Here is a 25,263-nt window from a genome sequence, read left to right on the forward strand (position 1 = left end):
GGCCTTAAATACGACGCCAGCAGCGGGTACGGGGAGTACAAATCCAATAATTTGAAAATAAGTCAGAGTAAGTGTAAGAAAATGACACTTCTCTTACACTATGGCTTTTATTTGCTGAGTCCAGAGAACAAGATCTCATCGTTTTAAGAGGCCCCTATTATTTCATAAATCGACCCCTGTATTGCCTTCCAAGTTTGTATCAGCAATCTTCATCCCCCCTCCGTTTGTGCAGAACAATGAAGGTTTTGTGAAGCTTCAGTTTTGAGTATTTGCAGTGGAAGTTTGAGCTACCCAGATATGCACCTATACAGTTTGTAATATATGTTTCCACTGAAGGAGAAGCAGAGTTTCCTGCCAATTAACATGAACTTTTCCTCTCCGAGAGGGTTATATACTAACCAGGCACGTAGCAGTGCCTCGCCGAAAGTTCTGCTACAACTTTGCTCTGACACTGAAAAACAAGTGGAGAGCAAACAAAGCGGACATGAGTAACGGTTAGAGATAGAGACTGACAGACATTAAGGGATGAGAGAAGACAAAAGACAAAGACAATGGCTTTTAATCTGTATTATACTGTCTCTAATGACGAGATTTATAGTGGTGACTGGCACATAGCACAGTGAGTCACCCACACCATCTGCCCCTTCCTACCTCACCTCTGCCAGCATGCCTGTGTCTAACTGTCTGTACCCTCTCTTCTCTCACTGGTACCCACGCTTTATCAGCACTCCTCCCAGGGGTGATGGATGGCCTGTCCATACTTCCCAATGACTAAAGCCAGCTTCTTCCAGACCACCTAATTTTCTCTAATATTATTAAATTCCTTCCTATCACCCTTCCTCTGACTCACCCCGGCCCCTCGTCACAACCATGACCACTTCCCGAGCCCTACAGCACAATGGTCGGCACCATTTATGGCACTTGACAAATTGCCCGACGTCATCTTCTCCCATCCTCAGTGAAAGCTCCTTATTCTGTTCTCTATCCAGACCAAAAGTTTAACCTCATTTCCTCCTATTCTATCTTTAACTCCTTACGTCAACTCATCAAACATCTTTATTCTTTTATCTATAAGAGGCATTTAACTCTGCTTTCTGCTCTCGCTCATAGTTCTCTCTTCTTGTGGGGAGAAAAAGGTTGGAGAAGGTTTAAAGGAGAATTTAATTCTGGCTCCAGTTTGACCTTAAGCATGGCTCATCGCTGACTTCCCGGCAGTACGTCACAACAAAATACTTTAGAGCATTTAATTCACCTACTTTCCATGTCTGCGGACAGGAGAGGGAAATCTGATCCTGACCTGTATCGCATGAATAAAAAAGTTTCAAACATACTGAAACAATTGTAGCATTGTATTGAAATTCAGTTTTTCTACCTGTGTACACCTCGGCCTCTGACGGGTCCTCCACTCGCTTGTGCTGGATGATGTAGTCGGAAACCTTGCAGCCAATCAGAGGCTCCACATCCATCCACTCCAGGGCCACCATTGTGCTTGACGGCTCCAGGTAAGGGGCTAGGCGCAAACTATTGAAGCAACATAGAGAAGATAAGGTTTGAGACAGAAAATCAACATGAACAATGAGATCAAAAGGCTCACAAAACTTTGTTTCCCTCATCTGGATTTCAAATTAACCCGTGTGAATATGTCCAATAAGTAATTGTAGGATCATTTTTGTGTTAGAAGTGAGACTATCACACCTTGGCCTGTCTGGAAAAACAGGTCGGCAAACAGCAGCTTTGAACAAAACAGCATTCCGATGCCACCTGTTCTCCAGAAGTTTTCCATGTGCGGTTTTTCTTCTTTAATCCCTCAAAAGAGATAAAAGAACAATATTTCCATTTTGACTGCCCTGCAGCTGCATCTGTGACAATGACTTAAAGAGGTAGGTTGTGCTGCCTGTCATAAAAGGCATGCTGCTCGGTTTCATCTTCACGGCCTTACACTCCGGCACAGGCTACAGTTGGAGATTTGGCTGCTGCAGCGACTCTTTACTGGTGCTTTAGCGCCAGCAGGCACGGGCCCAGGGAAAAGCCTGACCAAAACTCTGGTTGTGGCACTGAGCCCTTCCTCTCCAATGCCACAACCACAAGCCACAAAAACAATACCAAAAACTGCCATAAAGCCTCTCTAACTACATGCGCAATACTTGTGGAACATAATCTAAGTCTCTTGCATATTTGCAAATGTTCCAAATACCAGTATTTTCGGTTAATTATTGCAAAAGATCTCAGACCAAAATCAACACGAGGTCCATTTAGTAGCTGGTATGGAGGTTTTGATAAGATCTCATGATCTTTCTCAGCAGATGGCTTTTAGTGGAATTTGAGATTGATTCCAATTTTGTCCAAACATTTTTACTTTCTTGGTCCATTCAGAATTTGAAAAGTCAGAAAGAACCTTATCGATAAAGTAGTTAACTCATTTAGTGAGCAGTACAGTCCTGCTGCATCGTTGTTTTAAAGTGATAATCTCGAAGATTTTCATTTATATGACTGTGTTAAGTGTCTGTTAAATCACTATCTATCGCTGAATGAGGTAACACAACGGTGATTGAGCCTATGGCCTTCTGATGAAAGCCTTTGCATTTGCAGTATTACAGACTGGGTGTCTGGTGCGACTGAAAAAATCACAAGCGGCGCCCAGTTAGTGACACATTTTCCATCACCCAGCAGTGGTTGGTCTGCCAGAGAGGGTAGGCGGAGCTAAGCGGCTGCTTTTCTGGTCTCTGCAAGTGTTGCGATTAAACAGTAATCTACAATGGCTGAACAAACAAACAAAAGATCGATGACTACAGATACAACTTCAAAAATAAGTCAAAATCCAAAGAAAAAGAAACAAATCCGACGTTCAGAAAAAGGCAAACAGTCTGAAAAGGAAAGCGACCGTCAGCGAGCAAAATCAAGAGTTACAACCGGAGTTAAACATGGACGTCACACATGCAACACTGTCCTGATATCTGGGAAGTGTGCTCCCGCAATTACCGTTTATCACCATAGGTGCCGCCAAAGAGAACTAAACTGAGATCTTCGAGATTACCACTTTAAATAATACCTATTTATTCTATTCATTCATGTGTTTGTTGCAGGGTGTCCCATTGATGGACATACCTGTCCAATTTGCGATTCCCTTACAATGTGGCCACGTACAGTAAGACTTGTGTTAATATAAATTTGTTGTTGGGCAATGAACTTATCAATCTATGCAAAGATGTAGTTCATTCTTTTGTTTTCTTCAATGTGGACACAAGTAGACACTTGGAGTAGCAACATCCGTTTTTAAAGTTGGTTTGCATCTTTGCCTTTGACATTACTGTCATTAAAACTATTAATTGTAGGCAGAATTTTTGCAAATGTCATTAGGGTTTGGACCCAAGACTCCTCTCTTGCAACAATATGTCATATCCTTGTTTAGCTTGTATTGTTATTCCAGTGTGGTGCCCAATAAATATTGCTCCTGGCTCATACTGGAATACAATTTGCTGAAAGCCATATTTTATTGTTATTCTGTAATTAATTGCTGTCATTGTAGCCTAATCCTCTGAAGTCTTAACCTTTCAACGTCCTGTTTCTCTTTCAAAGTTCTCAGGATCAACAATGGCTGGGGCCAGTGACTCACAAAAGCCTCAGGAGTACTATTAGGACACCTTGAATGAGAGCATGTTCTTTTCAGAGGAGTGTAAGGGCCGACTGACAGCTATTACAACTTTGGGGACTGTGCTTGTGTCTACAAGTTTCTCAAGAGCCTGGGGAGCCGGTAGAGACAGGTGAGTGTGTATGCATGTGCCTGTCCATGTGCATATGTGAGTGTGCCTGTGGTGCATCAGTGCATGCATCCATGAAATCTCTCTTGTGCATGAATCCCTAGGTGTCATGGTGTCACCTCACACTTACATTGGCTGCCTGAGGGGACTGCAGTTAGGCAGGCCATCTTTGCTGAAGGCACTCAGGTCACAGCGACACCAGTTATCAATGACATCGCCCTTTCCGGCACACCAGTATGAGCTCATTGTGGCGCTCTTGAAGGCCTGTAAAGGGTAACAGGTGAGAGAAATGCAATTATCCCTTGGAACATGCGCTCCCTGTCCATCAATGATTACCCAACCCCCATCTCAGCCCACCATCACCAGTGTCTTCCATATTCCAGAACACACACAGGCACACATCCTCATATTTCTCTCCCTTTAATGACACTCCATTGACTACACTAGTTTTTTACATTCCCCTCCCCCAACACAGGTGCACATCCTTATACTTCTTATCATATAATGACTCTCTATTATCTATACTGTTTTTTCTTGCTCCCAACCCTTTAAATTAATCATCAACACTAACATATCATACATTAATAGCCATTTGGTTAAATGGCCACAATGTCCCCACTTTGCAAATAGGTCCCCGCTTTGAAAGTCTAGAATCCCAAAGGGGTCCCACAAAGACAGAAGAACAGGTACACACCCACACACACACATACAGAGTGACCTTTTTATACCCACCGTTCCCAATTACCGGGAGGCAGGAACATCTCACTAACATCGACAGGCTTACACTGTGATATCATGGATGCACTGTTACTTTTATGATGGAGGTGTGAAAGCTGTGACACTCCCCACCTCCTCCATTCTATGCGTATGTTTGTGTGTGTGTGTGTGCGTATAACGATCTGTCGGTGGTGCTGTCGGCCTGAGAAGCGGATGGAGGAGGGGGGGATGTTAGGGGATGACATCATCTTCTAACATCTCCTTGTGCTGCTTCATTAACGGGTGAAAGAAAAAATCAAAGGCAGAAGCTCAGTCATCCTCTAAAAGGCAGCAAAATGCCAATATAACCGTCAAAGCAATAAAGTATAATGTCAGGGCTTTCCCTAAAGCCACAGGCATGATAGAGAGTGAGTTCAAGGGAGTTCGCAAGCACTCTGGCTCCCCCTGTCACACTATGGATCAATGGAGCACTCAGTTATTTATGTGCTCTAACTGGTTGGCAGTGCTGCCTCATGCAGGCAACTTTGGAGATATAGTTGATCATGGTCACAAAAATAGGACAGTGGAACCATGCAGAAACATTATCACTGAGTACCAGGCATCCGACAAAAAGCCGAGACAAGCCACTCCTTTGTTCCAATACACCATGACATTCACTTATCCCAACGCAAAGGAACTGATGAGACCACACACATCTTTAAGAAAAACCACACACATTCACGCCGTACGCATCGTCGATGCGAAAAATGCGCCCGAACAAACACTCCAATTAAAGATTGATTTCCACAGTTGGTTGTTTCATTTCGTTGGCGAGACGCCAGGGAAGATTTCTGTAGCGTGGTGATTAGCGAAAGTGACATTTGAGATGACTTTGGGCACAGTCCCGACCAGAAAGGCGGGCGGCTTGGCCAAAAAAACAGTCAGGGTATGCACTCAGAAGCTGATGCTAGCATTTCCACAACACTGCATTGTTAGCTGTAGAGGAGGCTCAACAGCCTTTCATGGGAACTGACTTCTTCCAGTACCACTTGCTTTCACTTTAGGATCCGGAGAGTGAAAGTGACCTAAATGAGCAGCAGGGGTAGAAAGAGTCGGAGGAAAGAATAGTGATAAAAAGATGCGCAAGGAAACAAATGAAAAAAAGGAGATTCCCAACTCTCTTAGAAGTCGCCACCTTGCTGTGAGACAGGGTGGAGATCCTTCAGCAGTGGAGGCTTTCCCAGTATTTAGCCTCCAGTGCAAGCCCCTCCAAATGAGCATGCTGAATGAACAGTTATTATAGTGGGTAGGTAAGCACTGTAATCCACGGCCATATAATAACCCCCTGGAAAACCAAAAAGGGGAAAAAGGTAATTACATTTCTCCCCCCTGAGCCTGAACCCATGTGGCTAACTGCTGCCAGAAAACAACAGCAGCAGGGGTCTTGCCACCTCATGTCAATGTGAAGCAGGCCACAGAGAAAGGCAACAAGAAAAAAAAAGAAGTGGACTAAAGGTCCAGGCACGCACGTAGGCTAGACAAATATGAGAAATGACCTCCGCTGCTGGGGGCTAAACAGAGAAAGACCACAGGACCGACGTGCGTTTACCACCACCAGATTCCTCAAAATACCCCATATGGGTCTGTGCGCTTGATTGCATGGCTGCACATGTGAAAAATAGACAAAGCGATTACCGCCGTGTTTATGTTTGAAGAGTAATGCAAGCCAGTCTCCACTGGGTAAACAGGGAATCTAATTGTGGTTTAGAGGATAAGGTGGGGGCTGGGCAGGGGGCACAGGAGGTAAAAAACAGAGATGAGGATTTGGAGAAGAGCGAGAAAAAGTGATGTGGTAACATGTCAAGTGTGTGGCAATATGTCTTAATAATCTTTTAGTACAATGTGCAGACACGATGGGAAGCCCAGGAGAGAGTACCTCTGTGTTAAATGCAGCTAGAAGATTAGTCACAGCTGAAAAGAGGAGGATACCCTACACTGTATTGATTAACCACAGATCATGCATTTCCCAGAACACTATGGATCCACATTCAGTCTGTGTAGGGCTAAGAAACAAACCTTATCCATGATGCTTCATATTAGAAAGGCAAGTGTTTTGACAAAGATGCTCCAATCTCACTATTGACTGCAACAGTGTCAGACAGTGACGGGTTCCCTCTCAGGAACTGGCGATGCCCCTTAGGTCCCAATGACACATGCTTCTACCTACCGTTTCGCCACAATTCATCTCCACTGACCTTACTGATACTGAACAAATAGAGCTGTAATGTAATCAGCCCCTTCTTTGAAAAGAAGATCAGTGGCCACCGAGCATCAACAACAACTCAAGCTGCAAACTCCGAGCCTTGACATCATCGGGACCTAGCAGACTCACCGGCACCGAAACACCAATTTGACCTTTCTTAGAAGCTTGTCGTGACTTACAAGAAGTCAACGGCGGCCATAGTGACCTCCTCAATCTATTAATCTGTTTGTCTAGCCTAAGCCGACCATATTACTGTCCGTCTTCAGAGGCTAATACATGAAAACACTGGCCAGCTGGCCCGCAGTATTGATTTATAAGATGATCACCAGTGGTGGTAAAGAATCTAAGTCAGCACACACAGGACACCATCAATAGTGACCTAAGTGTGTACGTCTTTGTGTGTGTGCGCACCCATGAATGCATTTATGTATCCTTTCCAATCATTCAGGGCTAATGGTGTTAACAAAGGAACCAGCGGGCTGCTTCTAGGAATCTCGTTGGAAGTAGTATTTCCAGGAAATAGGACACTGGGGGCAGCTGGAGGGTTGGTTCACCCAGAGGTTGATGGGGGATTGCCATTGTCATTGGAGAACCCTTAACCAGCAGGTAATGGTTTTTTGAGCAGTGCCAACTCTGTTCAAGGATGTTGTAAGCTAATTTGACCTATTCGGCGAAGAAAATGGACCTATTTGTTCGCCTATCTTGCGCCAAAAACACTAGGGGAAGTAAAAGGAAGGAACCATAAAGGTAGCGGGGGAAATATAGCAGACAAAGCATAAGATATACTTACAATTTCACAGAACAATGAGGGGATGAGATTATTCTTACATATCAAAAGCAAGAGGGGAAAATGTCGAGCGTTACGTTGCTTCGCCCATTCGTCGACACATGGAGTCCATAAGGGTGTCGTCTTTTGGAGCAATCAAATCTATCTGATGTTGCACCGCTCTCTCGTTTACATTGTTTCCAGTTAGCAATCAGTGTAAGTCTGCTGGACATTACTCTCTAAGAAAACAATTCCAATAAGCATTTGATCCATTTATTGCCAGGCAGCTGTTTCAGTTAGGTCTGTCTGTTAGTTTTGATAGGAAAGAATGATTTAGTCTCAGTGTGTTCAATTTCAGTCTGGTCTCCGTTGATGTAGGATGCAGCTTGTGATGCTATTAAACTGAACTGAACTGTGTTACACTGACAGGCCTTTCTATTACTTTGTCCACCCAGTTTATATCAGGCTGAACAGTATAGGCTAAACAAAAGAAACACCTCTCTTTATAATGGAATACAGTTCAACAGCACCACAAACTTTGTGCGCCATATGAGAATAATAATGACAATGAGAGTTGAATTAACACCTCTCTGAAACAACTGGACAATCCATCCAACCTGTTCAGGGTTGCAGGGGGGCTGGAGCCTATCCCAGCTGTCATTGGGCGAGAGGTAGGCACACCCTGGACGGATCGCCCTTCAGTCACAGGGCCGACACGTAGAGACAGACCACCACTTGCTCACACTCACACATGCAAACTCCACCTAGAAAGGCCCCCTACGTCCAAACCGGGAGCCTTCTAGTTCTAAAGCAAGCTAACCACTGCACCCCCGTGCAGCCACAACTGGACATTACAACTTTCTATCACTTCATACTTAAGTTGGATGTACCTAGCAAGGTGTACCTAATAAAAATGGCGTCTGAGTGGAGTGCATAGTGACCCCAGAGAATGTTCCACAGGAGCATGCACTCTCCTTGGTACTGATGTGATATTCCTAGGATTAAAACATGATTTCTCTACCATCTATGTGTGCATTATCATTAGCTTAGAGTTAGCCGCAACATTTTGTGTTTTTAGTTTTGAACTTTTTAATTTTTCTTTAATAAATGACAAAGTGCAAGTTGCAACCCAACAGGATACAAGGTATTATTTGCATTGTGTTAGTTAGGATGTTCACTCCACCAATAAGCAGATTGTATTGGTTAAAGGATTTTCCTAGAAAAAAAAAAATAGACTTTTACAAATACAATATATATCATTATTTATGGGCCTCTATACATATGTGTTGGTGAGACCCTTGTGAGACCCTTCCCTCTGCGTCTGTCCTGTTGTTTTCAGAAGGGGCGCTGCTGTGGTTCACTGAGCCAATCACAGCGGACATGGGGAAAGAGCAATGCAGAGTTGGCCTTCTTTCTGTTGGACAGGTAGGTGCCTTAAACTGGGTAGGACAAGCTAACCGGCGGTTAGCATGCTAGCATAAAGGTAACCATGATGCTGTCGGTGTTAGCTCGGCGGCTGGGCGTGTTCTCACACGAGAGAGTGAGAGTCAGCTTCTGGTGAGCCCAGGAGGAGGAGGGGGGGCCCTGTATGAATGTGTTGTTGACAAAATCCTACTTATTATACCTTTAAGAAGATTCCCTAAAGCAACTTCCTTCACCTATTGCATACACACTGTACCTTCCTGTCTGAAATGCTGTTGCCTCTTTCTTTTCAGTGCAAAAAGGTTGTTAGTCCTTCATCTCTGCCCACACTGAAAATGTTCTAGACACGCCCCTGTGAAGGGCTGCAGCAGTGCGTGATGGTGAGAGCATGACAGCGACCACTCGCCAAGATATAGAGCATTCTGACCCATTACACTCACAACCAATTTGTTCAAAAGGTTTGCCATAATTCGGTCACAGCAACACAGGACATAGGACCACTGGCAAGCTCCACAGGCGTGAGCTTATTTATTTATCCGCTGAGGTATTTTACTCTGGCACTATAACAGGGGAGTATCTGTGTGCGTGTATTTGCGTGCACACACGCCAGGCCTGTAAGCAAGACCACCTTAGTCGAGTCCAAGCCAATTCCAAGACTGGTTCCAGTCGAATTCAGGTCAAGACCAGGTTTAAAGCAAGCCAAGCCGAGGAGCACAACAACTAGCATACCAAGACAAAGATGTAAACCTAAAGCCATTCCTTCCAAATGGAAAACACCATCATTCCGTTTCTTACACACGAACACATCCAAAGCTAAACATGCAACTGATGTATGCAGCAAGCACTTTCATTGTTTTCACTTCGTTCTGAAGGAGGACTGCGGCTAATCCAGAGGGGGCATTGTTTTTGGAAAAAGATGTTGCTGTTGAATTTTTTAAATGTCACGTTTCGATGCTGTAAGCACCGCAGACCACTTTCCGTTTATCTTCATTACACCAGGGACAGACATCTTCAAATCTGGACACTTCAAACCAAAACAAACAGCGTGGAGAGATACCACAAGAGGAAAGTGAAACAATATGTTTTTTGCTCTCTGTTTGGGCACATATTCTGAGGAAATACTCTATCAAACATTTGCTGATAGGATCAGTATTCCAGGTATTATTTCCCCCCCTCGTGATTGGTAATGTCATTACTGGACACATGTACAAAGACATACTTTGACAGAGCCACAAAGAGCGAGCTTAGAAGACGGCTGTCTACCGTTTAATGCTGTTTCTCCTCGGCCCTGCCAGTGGTCTTTTCAAGGAGGGGGTAATTTCACATTGTAACAAAATCCACCTCTGGCTTAGTAATGAGGAGATTTATGCGAAAGGGACATGACATGTCCTGTCAGACAGTCAGGCAGCCAGGGAGAGGCCACTGAAAGATGCAGGTAGCAGAGAAAGGAGGGAGGAAGGGAGCCAGAGAGTGGGGAGTGACAGGTCCATGTAGACCTGATAGTGGGCATGTGAAGACACATGCACATGCATACAAATGTGTATACACTGAAAAGGTATGACTTCAGTGAACATAAACTGGACGATTAAAGCTGTTTTTTTTTTTTTTTAAACCTTCAGGGAGTTTGAGGTAAGAAAAAAAAGAACCTCATCTCTGAGAAAGCTTTTGCAACATGGCATCTGTCTTTCTCGATAGACCCAGCCAAGTAGAAAGATACTCTCACGCAACACACACACACACAGAATGAGTAGTGGTGTGTGTGTATTGAGGGGCAGGTTGTTGTGTCGCTCGTCTCTAATGCAATATACGTATGTGCCTTAGCAGCACTTGCGGCCAAGAGGAGAAGAGAAGGAGAGGAAAAGAGGGAGCAGAGTGATGGACTCCCCTCCCTCCCAAGAGGTCGATGACATCAATAAGAAGCTAATAATCCTACCTCCAGCTACCTCACAAGGGCTCGCCAGAGCGATCCACTGCAGTCTAGCCCCTTCTCCTCCTCCTCCTCCTCCTCCTCCTCATACATCTCACTCTCTTCATCCCCAGAAGACCACGGGTTGGGTAGGGGGAGAGAGGAGGATGGAAAGCGAGGTGTTTGGAGGAGAGGGAAAAGAGACATTTTGCTCTTCCTCACGTTTAGCTATCGATGAGGCCCGCTAGGGATCGTCTGCTATTGATTGCGCCTTCTTTTCTTTGGGGCTGCGGCGCTTGTTATGGGCGGCACGTACAGGGGGCTTTGTTGTGTGTGTGTGTGTGTGTGTGCATGTGTTCGTGAGTGCATATACATTTATAGGTGGGTATTATTGTTGCCCGCAGTAATTTCAGAAGGTAAGGTAATTAGATGCTTGATTGGGGGGGGGAGCATGAACCAGGCTGCTCCCTACAGGGCTCTCACATGTGTGTGTGTTGGGCGTGAGTCACTTGCAGACAGCACCGAGAAGCCCTGCTCCGGATATTGGGTAGCAAGACAACGTCAAGATGAAGCCCAAACAGAGCAAAAATATGCCAATCTAAATGTCAAGAGAAGCCAGAGCCCCCTCCTGAATTAGCGTATGGAAATCTAATATGATTAAGTTTCTCTGCAGAAAGACTTTTCATGCAGGATGAATCATAAACGTGGCCATTAAGCTGGTATTACATTCGTCTCTGTATGCTTGTTTAGACACACAAACACACACACGCATATCTCACACATCGACTTTCCCACAAGAGGAGAAAACTATGATGTCATCTTTTTTATGCCCCCTGTATTACAGTGCTCGTTTCCACTCGGAAAAGTTAACCAACTAATGCCACCTAGAGGGGGTTTGGTCAAACTGCAGCCGTTTTAATGCTTCACAGGACAATGGATGTGTACAGTATGAGAGCATTACACCACCACATGGCATGGGAATGTATAGACTGTACAAAGTGTATGCCTTCCTACATTTTTGGGCCAGCTTGTATCTGGGGCAGCACTCTGTATGTGTTAAGCTTTCCTTAGATGTAGTGGTAGTATTTGGAGGTGGCAGTATAATCTTGCACAACATTTAATGCAAAATTAACCTCTTTTTACAGATGCTACATAGCAGAATAGTCTACATAGTAGAATCAGTAGGCAGGGACGTGGACTTTTCCGGGAAGGCAAGTTTGAACTACGCTTGTAGTCCGAGTACTGTTGACAAATCACGTGTCAGCAGGCTGCGGCGTATGCGAGAAAAACAGTCTGTGAGGTATGGAGTCAAATAACGGTCAAAAAGAGTTTGAGCTTGTTTTTGTGTGTATGTATTTGTTACTGTGTAAAAAAGTGAGGATGAGAGCAATAGCGGGCGGAACGTAATCCGCTCCCAACAGCGTCATCTGACGACCATATAACTTCTTATTAATCTCTTTAAACAGACATCTGCATAAAGTTCAGCTAACAATCCGGTCTAGATCTAAAATTTAACTTGAGATGAATTCCCTTGACGCTGTGTCACGGAAGACGCTCAGCGTTCAGATTTCCTGACTTCCTCGAATGCGTCAGATCGATCCAACCTCCGTTCAACAAACAAGCATTTTAAAAGTTTTCTTCTCCTCTTGAGGATAAACCTGACAAAGCTTGAATTTTTACTTACTTACATGATGTTGAAATTTCAGCAAAGACCCGTTAATTAAAGTAAATCGTAAGAAAAGCGGTTTCTCTTTCTGTAACAATGCAGCGCGCGGAAAAGGAAGTCTTGACGGGAAGTCATTTATCGCTTACCGCCCGTCACGTTCACCGGTGTCCCCAGAAGTCTCAGACTTTAGCCGATGGGATCCGAGATTGATGCAAAATTAACAACATAATTTGAGAGTTTACATGCACATAATTTAATAACACTTTTGACATTATTACTAGACTTATTAAGACTTTATTTCTTCTAGATGTGGATGTACTTAAAGGAACAATGTGTAATATATTTACTGGAATATATCATAAAATGGCCATGATATGTCATCAGATATTAAGGAAACATGCTCAGTTGAAATACCGGCTTCTCCGACAACAATGCTGCAGCCAGTATATTCTCCTCCTGAAACACACACCTGTGTTTCCAAATATGAAACAAATTGGCGCACGAGACTCATTGCTTGTCATTACCAAAGTGCACGTCTTGGCTCAAGTAGGTTCAGTGTCCTCAACCTGGCAACCCGCGCAGGCCTCGTGTCGTACTGGAAGCGTAGCTCTGTTTGGGAACAGCTGATCTTTACTGCGCAACTCTGGCTCCAAATGATGTCACCATCGCAAGATGGCAGCACCTGTCACGGGGGCTATTTTGGCATCAATTCCATACAACCAGAGCAGATGGAGACGCGTCCTCCATCTATATATACAGTCATTGGTGTAAAGTGATGGGAGTTAGCCCCGAAGCTAGCAGCAGCTTCAGCCATGGAGCAGACCGATAAGTCTCCCCTGTGCTTTCCGGTTACGGTCAGAACGCTGAAGCAGGAAAGGCTAATGTCGAATCTGGGGAGGAGCGGGCGGGGGAAGACAATGCTCTCCAATATTTTGAATTTGGACTGTAGTACTGTCTTTGCTTGATTCACTTTTGTCTTTCTATGTGTTTAAGGTCACTTTCTTGGCCTCCTCATACTCACACATGCACACAAACCTCAACTCAACTTTATTTGTGTAGCACCTTTTGTACAAACATGCAGCCACAAGTGCAACAGACAGAAAATAGGAACAAAAATGATCCAAAAAATTATTTAAAAATTATCACAGTAAAAACATGAAATCAAGGAATAAAAATCAGTAAAGGGGATAAAGGGACACACACACACACACACACACACACACAGAAATACACACACAGACTTCCTCCTCCCTCCCCCCACGCTGCTTTCTCACCTCTTTGGTGACGTTGTCTTGGACCAGGCTGTAGAGGGGCACCACGCGGCTGACTTCCAGCAGCACCGGGATGGGGGAAGGCTGCTCTCCGCTCCTGCTGTTCCCGCCGTGGCCTCTCCCTGACGCTCCTCCCGTCACGGCCTGGTGGTGGCACAGGTGGCAGCCAGCTGGACAGCTCCCCTTCTCCTCGCAGCGGATCTCCACGCCGTTCACCATGTCGTCAGACAGCAGCTGGCTCTTCTGCAGCGCCGACAGGTAGCTGATGAAGGGGACCGACTTCAGCTCACGTCGCCCGCCTCCGACAGCCCCCTGGTCTGTTGCCTCTGCGGGGGGGGGGAAGCAGGAGGAAGGGAGGGAGAGTAGATGGAGAAAGTTACAATTATTTTCATACATGTGAGGAAAAAGTAGGAAAAAAACCCCTCGTCTTTAACCTTCTTTCATCCTTATATCCATCAAACAATTTTTAAATCTTCACTTGGCAAAGCAAAGATCATTCACATTCCCCTCAGCAGCATAGAGCGTCCCCATCTGGATTTACTTTCACTCGCTGCCAAGGAAAAGAAGAAAAAACAACAACTAATCCCTTACTGTCATCAGCTTTCATAGACAAAAGATGAATGGGTGCAAAGGGGGCGGGAGGAGGGGTGTCACTGGCTTCTTCTCCTGAGTGTCAATTACCACTGTTTGATGTTCTCACTGGAGTTGGTCGGGGAGGGGGGGTTCTTTCTCCTCATTCCCTCTTGCGAGTGAGAAAACAACACACCATGCGGAAAGAAGAGGCAGCGACAGCAGCAGGGGAGGAGGAGGAGGAGAGACGGGGACGGGGAATGCTACTTGGGTGTTTCACTCGGAGGACACATCAGGCCACATCAGGAGCTCGTCTGCCATCTGTGCTGATGTGGCGTTTATGTCCATTTATTTGACACATATAGAGCGAGAGAAAACAGGGATTACGTTGGAATTAGAAGGTTTTTTAATGTCGCTTTGCATCATTATTTAAGAGATGCACCTTATTTTGAAAAACCACAATTTATATCTAAAACGTCCATCAACAAACCCCCGATACTGCAGAATAAATGTATAAACCCACACAGATGTGCAAACGTTTAAGCACCAATCTTTCTCATATACACACAGAGGCTAATGGACGGATCAATGAAAAGGCTGACTACATATTGTATTACATAAGTACATGTAACATGTCCACACCAAAGCTAGAACCTTAAACTCAAAGCAGTAAGACAGATGGAAAAGCCCCTCGCATTATTCAAGGTGGGGTAATTGTGACCACTTAGGGTTAATATTTTAAATGACTTATTTCCTGTTAAAAGTTTTTATGGCTCAAACATCCATCTAAAATTCTCAGAGGCGAAAAGACAACATGAACTCAATAGCATTTGAGTTCGTGTGAGAGAGAGAGACAGTGAAAAACAAGTCTTAATGTGTCGACATGTGCAATTTTACTCCTGCTGTGTCAGCAGTTTATGATAAGTTAGCCCAAAAAGAGTTTATGTCTCGCACACAAACGCATGTCAACATGTTTTACCAGGCGGGTTTTCAACAGCTCGGAATAAATAAAAAAGCACTATTTTCTAAGTAAGACTTTTTTTTACCGGATAAAAATCACGAGCATGAAATGAAATCAAAATGTGTCTCGAATCAGTTTTCAACCAAGAGACCAAAAAAGCTGTGATTGAACGCAAAGCTGCGAAAATGTTTTTGTCCTGTTGTTCAAAGATTACAGTTGAGCTGTATTGTGAGGAAAACTAATAAAAGAGTCATAAAGAGACAATAACATAATGTGCATAAAGAGTTCCTACAGCATTCATTTCCATTCTAATTATTTGACATTCTTAACAGTTAAATATGTAGTCTACAGTAATGAAAATACAGTCGTACAATAAAGTAGTTTTGTTTTGTGGCTTAGGGAAGCCCTTAGCGAACATGCATCCATACAAGTTATTGGAGATCTAGACATATTTTTTCCCGTTATCTCAAGATAACAAAGCTGGTTTTCTCGTGATATCGGGATAATTTTCCAGCGATCTAGAAAACAGAACAACACTCTGGTCACTGTGACATTACAGACCAGGACATGCCATGCTGCCATTGCCCACACTGATGCGCTAAGTTAAGCCTCTTTCTATGCTACGCTTTTGCAACTCTGGCGATAAGTGTTATGATCATTTGACGTTGCGGTGGTGCTGTTATTTCGTGATAACGTGATACATAAGTCGAGATCTCAATAAAACTAGATATAACTCGTTATCACGGGAAAACAGAGTAAATAATGTGTATGGATGCATGTCCGCTAAGGGCTTCCGTAGTGGCTGTATTTACAACATGTACTTCATGTTGACTTCATGTTTACAATTGCATGTAGAGTTCCTGCATCATTCATTTCAATACTTAAGCTAATTAAAGATATTTAATTATACAGTCCAAAATAAGAGAAAATATGCTTTGGATGAAAAGAAAGAATAAAGTTCCTTTGAACTTTGCATAACAGATTTGTAGCTCTATAGACAATATGTAACTCAATATTAGAAGTATATACTGTTTAGAAACAGAATTATAAGGGCAAACTTGAAGAAAGGAAACGGGTATATAGCTAATAGGCTAGACTAAACAGACTAGCTGTACAATTCACTGCCATAGAAAAACAAATTAGCGGTGAACAATTGTTGGGGGATTTCTCAGGTCACGAGTCCAGTGTAGATTCCGGTAAAGGGTATTTAAACATGTTTATCTGACAAATCTGAAGCGTATTGGAGTCAGCTTTATAAAAACAAAATGTAAAACAAACCCGACAATGTGTAATATTCAATTATTAAATGTAAACGGCACTTCAGGTCACTGTAACGTCCAAATTCTGGGAAAAAATCAGCAAGGACACGACCGGTCTGTCCTCAAACGCAGCTCTGACCCTGCTGTTTGTGTGCGAGGGAGAATTGGGCCTGTACATACATCTATTTATGTATGTCCTTGTGGCTTACTCGCTGTGTGCATCTGTAGGACTGGGAAACAGTTGAAAGGGAGGGGGGGGGGTTGGTAACTTTATGTGCAACAGTATGTAAACAGGCTTAAGGGGTGGCCCATGAGCCCAATTACATGCACTTCTTGAGGAAACACAGATGCTAAAAAAGAGCTGTGGAAATGCTTTTCAAAATAAAGCCCCGCAGCTCAGGTTGGCTGCGGCTAGCCAGTCCCATTCACTCTCATCCCACGTTAACTCATTTCACCCCGGATTACATTTGTGTACAATGTAAACAGATGCGTTTCATGAACGTTTTGGCACTTGCGAGTATTTGCGGGGTAAATACAACACAGGCGAGGTAATGTGATTGTCAGAGTCAGCTGGATTTAATAGTGCGCTTTCTTCCTGTACAATAATGTTTCCCCTATTTATCTATGTCTACTTTGGAGCTTTTACAGCTTCTTTGTGTGTTTTTTTAGCGTCCTTACTATAAAGACCGCTTTGAATCTGGTAGCAAACCGCTGTAACATATAATTTCCATCTGGGATCACTGAAGCGCTTTGTCTGTGCGTCTGCTTATTTGTATTTGTGCGATGTACAGTCCAGGCAGCCTTCACAAGGACACATTTAATTGGACCGCATGTATATTTAAGCGGTTAGAGGATAAAATATATTGTGACATGTCTTCGCCTTATGGAATAAATGTGATGCTTGTGCAACGCTAACATTGTGAGGCGATAAATGGAATGAATTTCCTACCCATTGATCTTGCACTGTCTTTGTTAATTAAAATGTCTTTGTAGACGGGTTGCAGTATAATTACTCATCAGGGACACATCCCCTCCAGCCAGGGTTATGGTGTCCAGGCAACAGCAAAGGCGTCATATATATTCCATAGAAGTTTGATACAGATGTTGTTAGATAAAGTTACTGTTGGCATTGTTGTTATCGCTCTTCCTCCTCTTTTTCTCCTGCAAAATCCAGACCAAATCATCAGCCTGCAACAGCCAGGTTAAATGGTAGAAATAGCAGTCAGCGATACAGAAGCCATAACTGCCTGCATTAGCTTCATCATGAGCTTATTTCACTTATTTTAATGTGAAAAGAAGTGCCAGATTTTTAATGTGACAACTTGTGCCAGAAATCTTTAATGTACTTGTACTTTACAAAGTATCATTCCAATTAAATTGTGTTTTAACCTTGCTATATCAATTATTTGAACAGCAGTTATCCCAGTAGGAGAAGGCCAAATTCCAATAACATTTAATGAATTATTAAAAGGCTAAGATTAATGGTATAATGTTCAAGAAAGAGCTTGACCAAAGAAATTCAGAGCTATACTCTTACTCACTTTGAATGCAGGTGTTTCTTGGGTATTTTTTTAGAAGACCTATACTGACATCTAGTGGTCTCTTTCTACGTTTACCAGCTAACATCTAAACACTAAAATAAGTCACCACATCTGGATGTTTTCAAAAGCAGTTGTAGCCTGTAGGCAGCGTTTCTCTCTGTAAGACTTATTAAATTACAGGTCTGTTTTCTTGTTCACTCAAGTAAACACATCTTTTTTTAATCAATAAAATCCCATTACCCCCTGATAAATACTTGTTCTGTGAGAATATGGGAATGCTGGGAAAAAGGCAGTGAAGGACGGCTAATTACTTTCATTTTGAGGTATTCATGTTAAAAGTTAAATTTGAGTTAAATACTAATAACCGCATCATACTATGGGTGCATCAACTGGAGAAGTTCAGCAGCCAATGAAAACAACCGTCAGGCTCAGAGCTGTGCGTATTACGTAACAGCCCCGGCTCTGCGTACGTGACGTCGTCAACACTGCAGTCTCTCACTAGCAGCTGCAGTAGCAGAAGCACAGCACGCCCATCCAAACCTCTGTACTTCTCACCAGCTAACATTGAAGAAAAGGTAACGTTTTAAAACAGGAATTGCAAAAGAATAACACTACGACGAGCTGCATATTTTAATTTTGAATTAATGTTAACTAAAACCAGCCCTTTGATACTGTTTAATAACATTGTCGCGGTGTGTCAGGGGACAACGTTAACGTGTGTTGTGTTGTCGAGAGGCCTACGATTTCCTTGTTTAAAATAAGCGAATTAGCAATGTTATTCGTTTGTAAGTGTGGACTGCAAGGTCAACCTATTTCCAACCCTCAAAGCAGCAACATGATGCCCTTACACACAACCTAGTTAGCTTGCTTATCATATATTGCTAATTATCACAGCGAGTGCACATTAGCTTACAGGTAAATAACAACAATTCATAAATTAACTAGCTCACGTGCTATTATCACCAGTGCCTCATATTGGTAGATTATCTGCTCCCTTTGCTAGCAAGAGGATGTAGCCTTATTCAGTTGAAGCTAATGCTAGCGTTGCCTAGTCAACAGACATCCTGTTGACGTTAGACAGCTGTCAGTGAGTTGTTTTAATGTAAACTGTTGAGATAATGAGCAAGTTTCGCCTCATTTATGTCATTTAAACTGTGACAACTTGTAACAAAAAACAAGATAGCTTGTTATGCTAGTTATAGTTGGCCTCATACTGTTTAATGTGCCATTTGAAAACAGTTGCTACCTGGCCAAGCAACATGAGGTTTGTGGTTAAGTTTAGGACTTTAATGTCACACAGTCACATTGTTTACTTCATGACATTTAAACTTTATGTTGTTATTTAAATAACAGTTTTCAAATGCTACAAGAAGTTCAATACGATACACATCTCAGAGACATTTTAAACATGAAGCTTTAATTCCTTAATTCAGTAGAATTTCTCTCAAAATAATGAAATATCACATAACGTGTTTTTTTATTTTTCCTCACTCAAGGAAAAAAAACATAATGGCGGCAGCATCTCCCCCACTAGACCCAGACCTCATGAGGGAGGTTCTTGAGTGCCCTATCTGCCTGGAGACCTACAACCAGGATCAAATGAGACCCAAACTCCTGCAGTGTGGCCACACAGTCTGCCGTCAGTGTTTAGAGAAGCTGTTGGCAAATACCATCAACGGTGTGCGCTGCCCCTTCTGTAGCAAGGTCTCCCGCATGAGCAGTATCTCCCAGCTGGCAGATAATCTTACTGTGCTCAAGATCATAGATTGTACTATATCCTGCAGTGCAGCTGCTGCTGCCCTAATGTGCAAGTCATGCTGCAACCGCCTACCACGCCAGTACTGCCATGATTGTGCCGAAGTCCTCTGTGAGCTCTGTAAAGGGGAGGGCCACCTGCATCAAGGCCATTCAGTTGAGCCGATAAGGGTGGCTGCTGAGCAGCGTCGTAAAGAGCTTGGTGGTAAGCTGTCAGCTCTGCGTGATGTTATGGGCGAAATTCAGAAGAAAAAGACAGCGATTGAACACATTTCCAAGTCTTTGAGATTAAAGTACCTGGCTGTGCGGCAAGACTACAATGCGACTGAGCTACGTCTTCAAGAGGAACTCAAGAGGTCTCGGAGGACGTTCACAGCTGCCATGGCAGATGTGGAGAAGCTAAACGGGCACGTCCTGGAGGAGCAGACGTATCTCCTTAACATTGCGGAGGTAAAAGTGGTGTCACGCTGCGATTATCTGACAATGCTGGTGAGGCAGAGCGATACTGCTTTGCTAAAGGATGATGGCGGAGGCATTGATGAGGAAGAGCTGGATCTGAGGAGCACCTTGCCCATCATGTTTCAGCTGCAAGAGCCAGGGCTGATCAGAACAGAGCACACTAAAGCTGTAGAAGTGGGCCATTTAAACACAAATACGTATACCGTCAGTACAGAGGATGAGGAGAGTGGGTTAGAGATTCCTGATTTAGAGGGTGTAGCTGGGGCATTGGGAGCTATAGGTGGCACAACAGGGGCTCCAGTGGATCTGTACAGAGACATTGACATGGTTGCAGCTGCAGAGGAAACGTTATGTAGTTCCCCGGGCAGCTTTAAGTCAAAGTCCATGGATGCAGGCGGGGGATCACCTGGAGGAGCTGGCGCGAGTGCAGGCCCCCCAGTCTGCCAGTTTGTGAAGAAGATGGGCTGCAAGGGAACTCTACCAGGCATGTTTAATTTACCGGTCAGCATCTGTGTAACACAACAAGGTGAGGTGCTGGTGGCTGACCGCGGTAACTACCGCATCCAGATATTTAACTGCAAAGGTTTCCAGCGTGAAATCCGCCGCAACCCTAGCAGCATCGACAACTTTGTCCTGAGCTTCCTTGGTGGTGACCCGCCTAACCTAATCCCCTTATCCATTGCTGTCACTCCTCAAGGCCTGATTGGGGTGACTGACAACTGTGATAACTCAGTTAAAGTCTACACTATGGATGGACACTGCGTGGCCTGCCATAAGAACCAGCTGATCAAACCGTGGGGAATTACTGCCATGCCTTCAGGTCAGTTCGTGGTGTCAGACGTAGAAGGTGGCAAGCTGTGGTGCTTAGCAGTGGACCGCACTGTTGGCGTGGTCAGCTACAACCGACTGTGCTCTGCCGTGCGGCCCAAATTTGTGACATGCGACGCAGCCGGAACAGTCTACTTCACCCAGGGGCTGGCCCTGAACTTTGAGAAGCGCCACAATGAGCCCCACCTGGAGGGCGGCTTCTCTATCGGCTCCGTGGGTACAGACGGCCAGCTAGGCAAGCAGCTCAGCCATTTCTTCTCAGAGACGGAGGACTTCCGCTGCATCACCGGCATGTGCGTGGACGCAAACGGGGATTTGCTGGTAACGGACAGCGGCAGGAAAGAAATCCTCCAGTTTCCCAAAGAGGGTGGATTCAAAGTTCTCATCCAGGAAGGGTTGACCTGCCCCGTGGGGGTGGCCACCACCCACGAAGGACAGCTGCTAGTGCTGGATTGTTGGGACCACTGTGTCAAAGTCTACACATACATTCAGAGGAGGCACTCCTCCACTTCCTAGGGGCACAATCCAGTCTAACTGCACATGGGCATGTGAGGTTAAGTTGGTATGTGTTGGTGGGTGTGTTTGGGTGTTTGGGAAAAAGGTAGAAAAACACTGTTATCTGTCACTTTAGTTTGGCTGCAGTCCAAACAGTTCTCACTCCAGCTTTCATTATGTTATAGAAAGAAAGTTTAACTCAGTTTAAAGCCTGCTGTATTTTAATTTAATACCTCTAATTAAAATCAGCAACTTAAAGCTGCCTTTACCTGATTATTGTCAGCGATCATAACACTAAAACAGACCGTATGACACTTTTACATCCAAACATTCGGGCACAAGTTTGTCGAATTAAAATAAGAGAAAGCAGCAGATGATGTCAAAGCTAAAGCAGGCACAAAGTACAGATCACTACTAACTGTCCGATGTATGGCTTCCACAGATTCGGCTCAGCTTTGCAGAAGATAAACGGAAGGAAGGAAGGAAAATGAACATGCATTCACACACAAAGTTAATCATACTGAGGCTTTTGGCCTGTGAAGCACTTTATTATTGACACGGCACTGTTTCCTACTGTTAGGTTTTAGTAGCACAGACTAACATTGATGTTGCTGAATGCAGCTGGCAGCTTTAAAGTTTACTGCGCAGATTAGCTAAATGCAAAGCAGTAACCCAGTATCAGCATTCACTCATTTGCATTCAGTAACATTCAGGGAACAAGTGTAGAATACTTGGTTACCTACAGGACAGAGAGCAATGGTGACGTGTAATTTACTGGGGTTCTGTGGGTTTACATTTTTTACTGACATGTTCAGGAAAAATCTCGTGTGTGGGCCTATAATTGTAAAAACAAATGAAGACATCACATGTGAAATTTTGTCAAAAGCTTTGAGGGTTTCTTATGTTTGATTTTTAAATCACGTTCTTTCTCTACTTGTTGTTACTGCCTAGCTAAAATGTGCACATTAGCCACACAGAGTGATCGTGTGAGAACAACACCTTAAAGGAAAGCACTAAAAAATCATTATCTCTGTGTTACCTTCATTCAACCTTCTCCTTGTGACTTTCCAGCCTCACTTACAGTATGTCGCGAGGAGGCAGGTTTAGGTAACCATCTGCCAGATAAAATTCCTCTCATTTGCTCCGGATGCTATTCTCCTGCTCGGTCATACATCTCACTACAATTTCAAGCCTTTATATCCCCTTCAGCTGTGTCCAACTGTGTCCATTATGAACAGAGCAGCAAAGTTCTAAGGTTACAGATGATCTTGTAATTGGAAGGCGTGTAAAATGTCAAGGCTCTGTACTTTCTATCCCCTATGGAATAAGCTGAATAACACCTTCCCTTTAGCTACATAATACAATCTAATCTACTTTAATAGCTCCAGCACCCAGACATCCTTTAGCAGACGTCTACAACTTGAATTATGTTTACAAACTTTGTTCAAACCTGACTCTTATTTCGGAGAACTTATTCCGCGCCTTTGTTTTTTTTTTCCCACAGCTATGTTTGTGGGAATCACTGGAGTGTTCAGAATAGCAATGCTAGAATAATATTGAGTGAAAACTCGTAGCATCACACACCAAACCTGGTGGTGTTACACCGGGATAGTGGATCTGTGTTGCTTTGTCTCCCTCAGGTTTTTTTTAATTCAACACCAGACAACCTGAGTTCTGTAGTGTTGGTAGACGTGGTAAAAACAACAGCCATGAACACTGTGTTGCTAGCTAGCGGTGTAAGTCAACATTAAATTCATCTATAAACGCATGAATTTTATTTTAGTCTATATGAAGCATTAGGAAGAAAGTGATGCTTTCAGGTAAAGTAATAAAAGACACCTTTAATCAAATTATTTAGTGGCCTAAATATGGGGAATCAAGCTAATCATTGAAACCCGCTTGTTGATATTGTATGTAACATATTCTATGTGTATAAAATAGTAACTATGCCTGCTCTGAGGCCATACGTATCTTCCAGTCCAGCTTTGCTCAGAGAGCATAATGCATACTGACTCAGTTTCAGCCTTAAAATAAAGAATTTCACAAAGCTGACCTTAACGCTGCACCCGGAGCCCTCCGACACAGCAACATACAAATAAACATATCTGATAATCAAACTGTATCATAAACAATGTGTGTTTTTAATATTTCTACATTAGGAGAAACAATAACTGCATTTAAATATCAGGTGAAGTTCGTCACAGTCATCCTTGTGCTTTTTCCTTTTACATCATTTTGTATCTCAACACTAAACTGATAGGTAGATTCAGCTGCATGTCAACCTCGCCATTAAAACAGCTCTTTTTTTCCTCCAGTGTGTTCACTTTATTCAAGTGCTCCCTAGAAGTAGTCATTAACTAGAGAATATTCAACCTTAAAGAGTGAAAAATGCATAAAATGCCAGAAAAATCAAGTGTCCTTGTGTCAGTGTGCTGAACTTCAGAGTGTCTCACATCATCTGTTTTATTATATGTCATTGGGAAGAAGTTAGTTCGTCGCATACTTCTGCAGACTTAATTAGTTCACTCCATAGGATCATGAAACTGCAATACTGTATACCCATGAACCACACCCATGTGTTGAAGGTGTTCTGTACTTTGGGAAAATGTGTGCAACACATTACAGACATCCCTGTGTAGTCAAATTCATGTTTGTATCGTTGATTATCTGAGTGCAATAAAGATTTATGAAACAACTTAAATAAATGGCAGTTTTGCTTCTTTCTTTGGACCCTTTTTTTGTCAAAGTAAACCTCAAATTCTCCACAATTGGCTGGCTGGAGAGTTTAATATAAACATTTATATTTAAAGTTTAAACAGTACAGAAATTAAACAGAAAACAGAATGATGTGAAAATCAAAGCTAAAAACGGGTCATGAAAAGTGTCATCAGGAAGTAAGTGTTTTAATGCTTGTTTTAAACCCTTCCTAGGCTTTGTTGTTTTCGCAATGAGAAATTAGCCATCAGTTTCATAAGCAACAAAATAATTTTGCACAGGTGAGGGGATCCACCCATCCAGCCATTAAGTATACCAGGGGTTCTCAAACTTTTTGGGGCCAGGGACCCCTCACAGGGGATTTACAGGATTTTCAAAGACCCTCTCATAACCGTAACATTTGCACACTTTGATGCCATTTGAACTATTTGTATTGTAAAACTTATCAACTTGCTCTGACTGATTAAATTATATAAACACAACAATAAAGGGGTAGGACTAGATACGTTTTATTAACTTCATCCTACACCCTTTCGAAGAAGGTATGATTTTCTATGTTGTTATAGAGCTGTCTTTTTAATTGGTTTTCTGCCAAAGCACATTGTATATTTTATTTATTTTGTTTTCTTTTAACCTGTTCGAATAAATAAATAAAAATAATAATAATAATAAAAAACCTGAATACTTCAGACCTGTTTCATGGTGATAAACAGAAAAACATTTCAGTTTGAATCATGATAATACCACTTACATACTTTAAAACAGAGGGTCAGTTCATTCAAACTGCTTGTGGGCTCAACTTGACAGCATTTAGACTTTTCAAGTAATTGATCTTTAAAGCTTTCAGAACATTAACAGTAGCAAGACAGCTGCAGGAACGGTTCGTTGACAGACTGACGTGATGTCTCAGAATCTAAGCTAACGTGGGCGGG

General features: G+C 43.1%; 2 protein-coding genes across 2 annotated transcripts in view; one reads left to right on the forward strand and one right to left on the reverse strand.

The window, feature by feature from the left end:
* Positions 1 to 25,263, reverse strand: part of LOC138601843 (astrotactin-2-like) — a 329,634-nt gene that overhangs the window by 36,843 nt on the left and 267,528 nt on the right. The window contains exons 18-20 of the mRNA XM_069673098.1: positions 13,752 to 14,074; positions 3,889 to 4,022; positions 1,373 to 1,521 (exon numbers count right to left, since the gene is read on the reverse strand). Of these exons, the coding sequence (XP_069529199.1) occupies positions 1,373 to 1,521; positions 3,889 to 4,022; positions 13,752 to 14,074 (606 nt within the window). The remainder of the gene's footprint in view (positions 1 to 1,372; positions 1,522 to 3,888; positions 4,023 to 13,751; positions 14,075 to 25,263) is intronic.
* Positions 18,600 to 24,306, forward strand: trim32 (tripartite motif containing 32). Its single transcript, XM_069673099.1, has 2 exons — positions 18,600 to 18,654; positions 19,576 to 24,306. Exon 2 carries the CDS (start codon positions 19,589 to 19,591, stop codon positions 21,635 to 21,637), a length of 2,049 nt encoding a protein of 682 aa, XP_069529200.1. The 5' UTR covers positions 18,600 to 18,654; positions 19,576 to 19,588; the 3' UTR covers positions 21,638 to 24,306.

Source organism: Semicossyphus pulcher, unplaced genomic scaffold (assembly GCF_022749685.1).
Source record: "Semicossyphus pulcher isolate SPU_LCO1_2020_fin unplaced genomic scaffold, fSemPul1.0.p SCAF_22, whole genome shotgun sequence".
NCBI classification, from domain to species: domain Eukaryota; kingdom Metazoa; phylum Chordata; class Actinopteri; order Labriformes; family Labridae; genus Semicossyphus; species Semicossyphus pulcher.

Bases quoted from the DNA above. Each gene is read 5' to 3' on its own strand.
- trim32 (XM_069673099.1), top strand. From the start codon at position 19,589: ATGGCGGCAGCATCTCCCCCACTAGACCCAGACCTCATGAGGGAGGTT.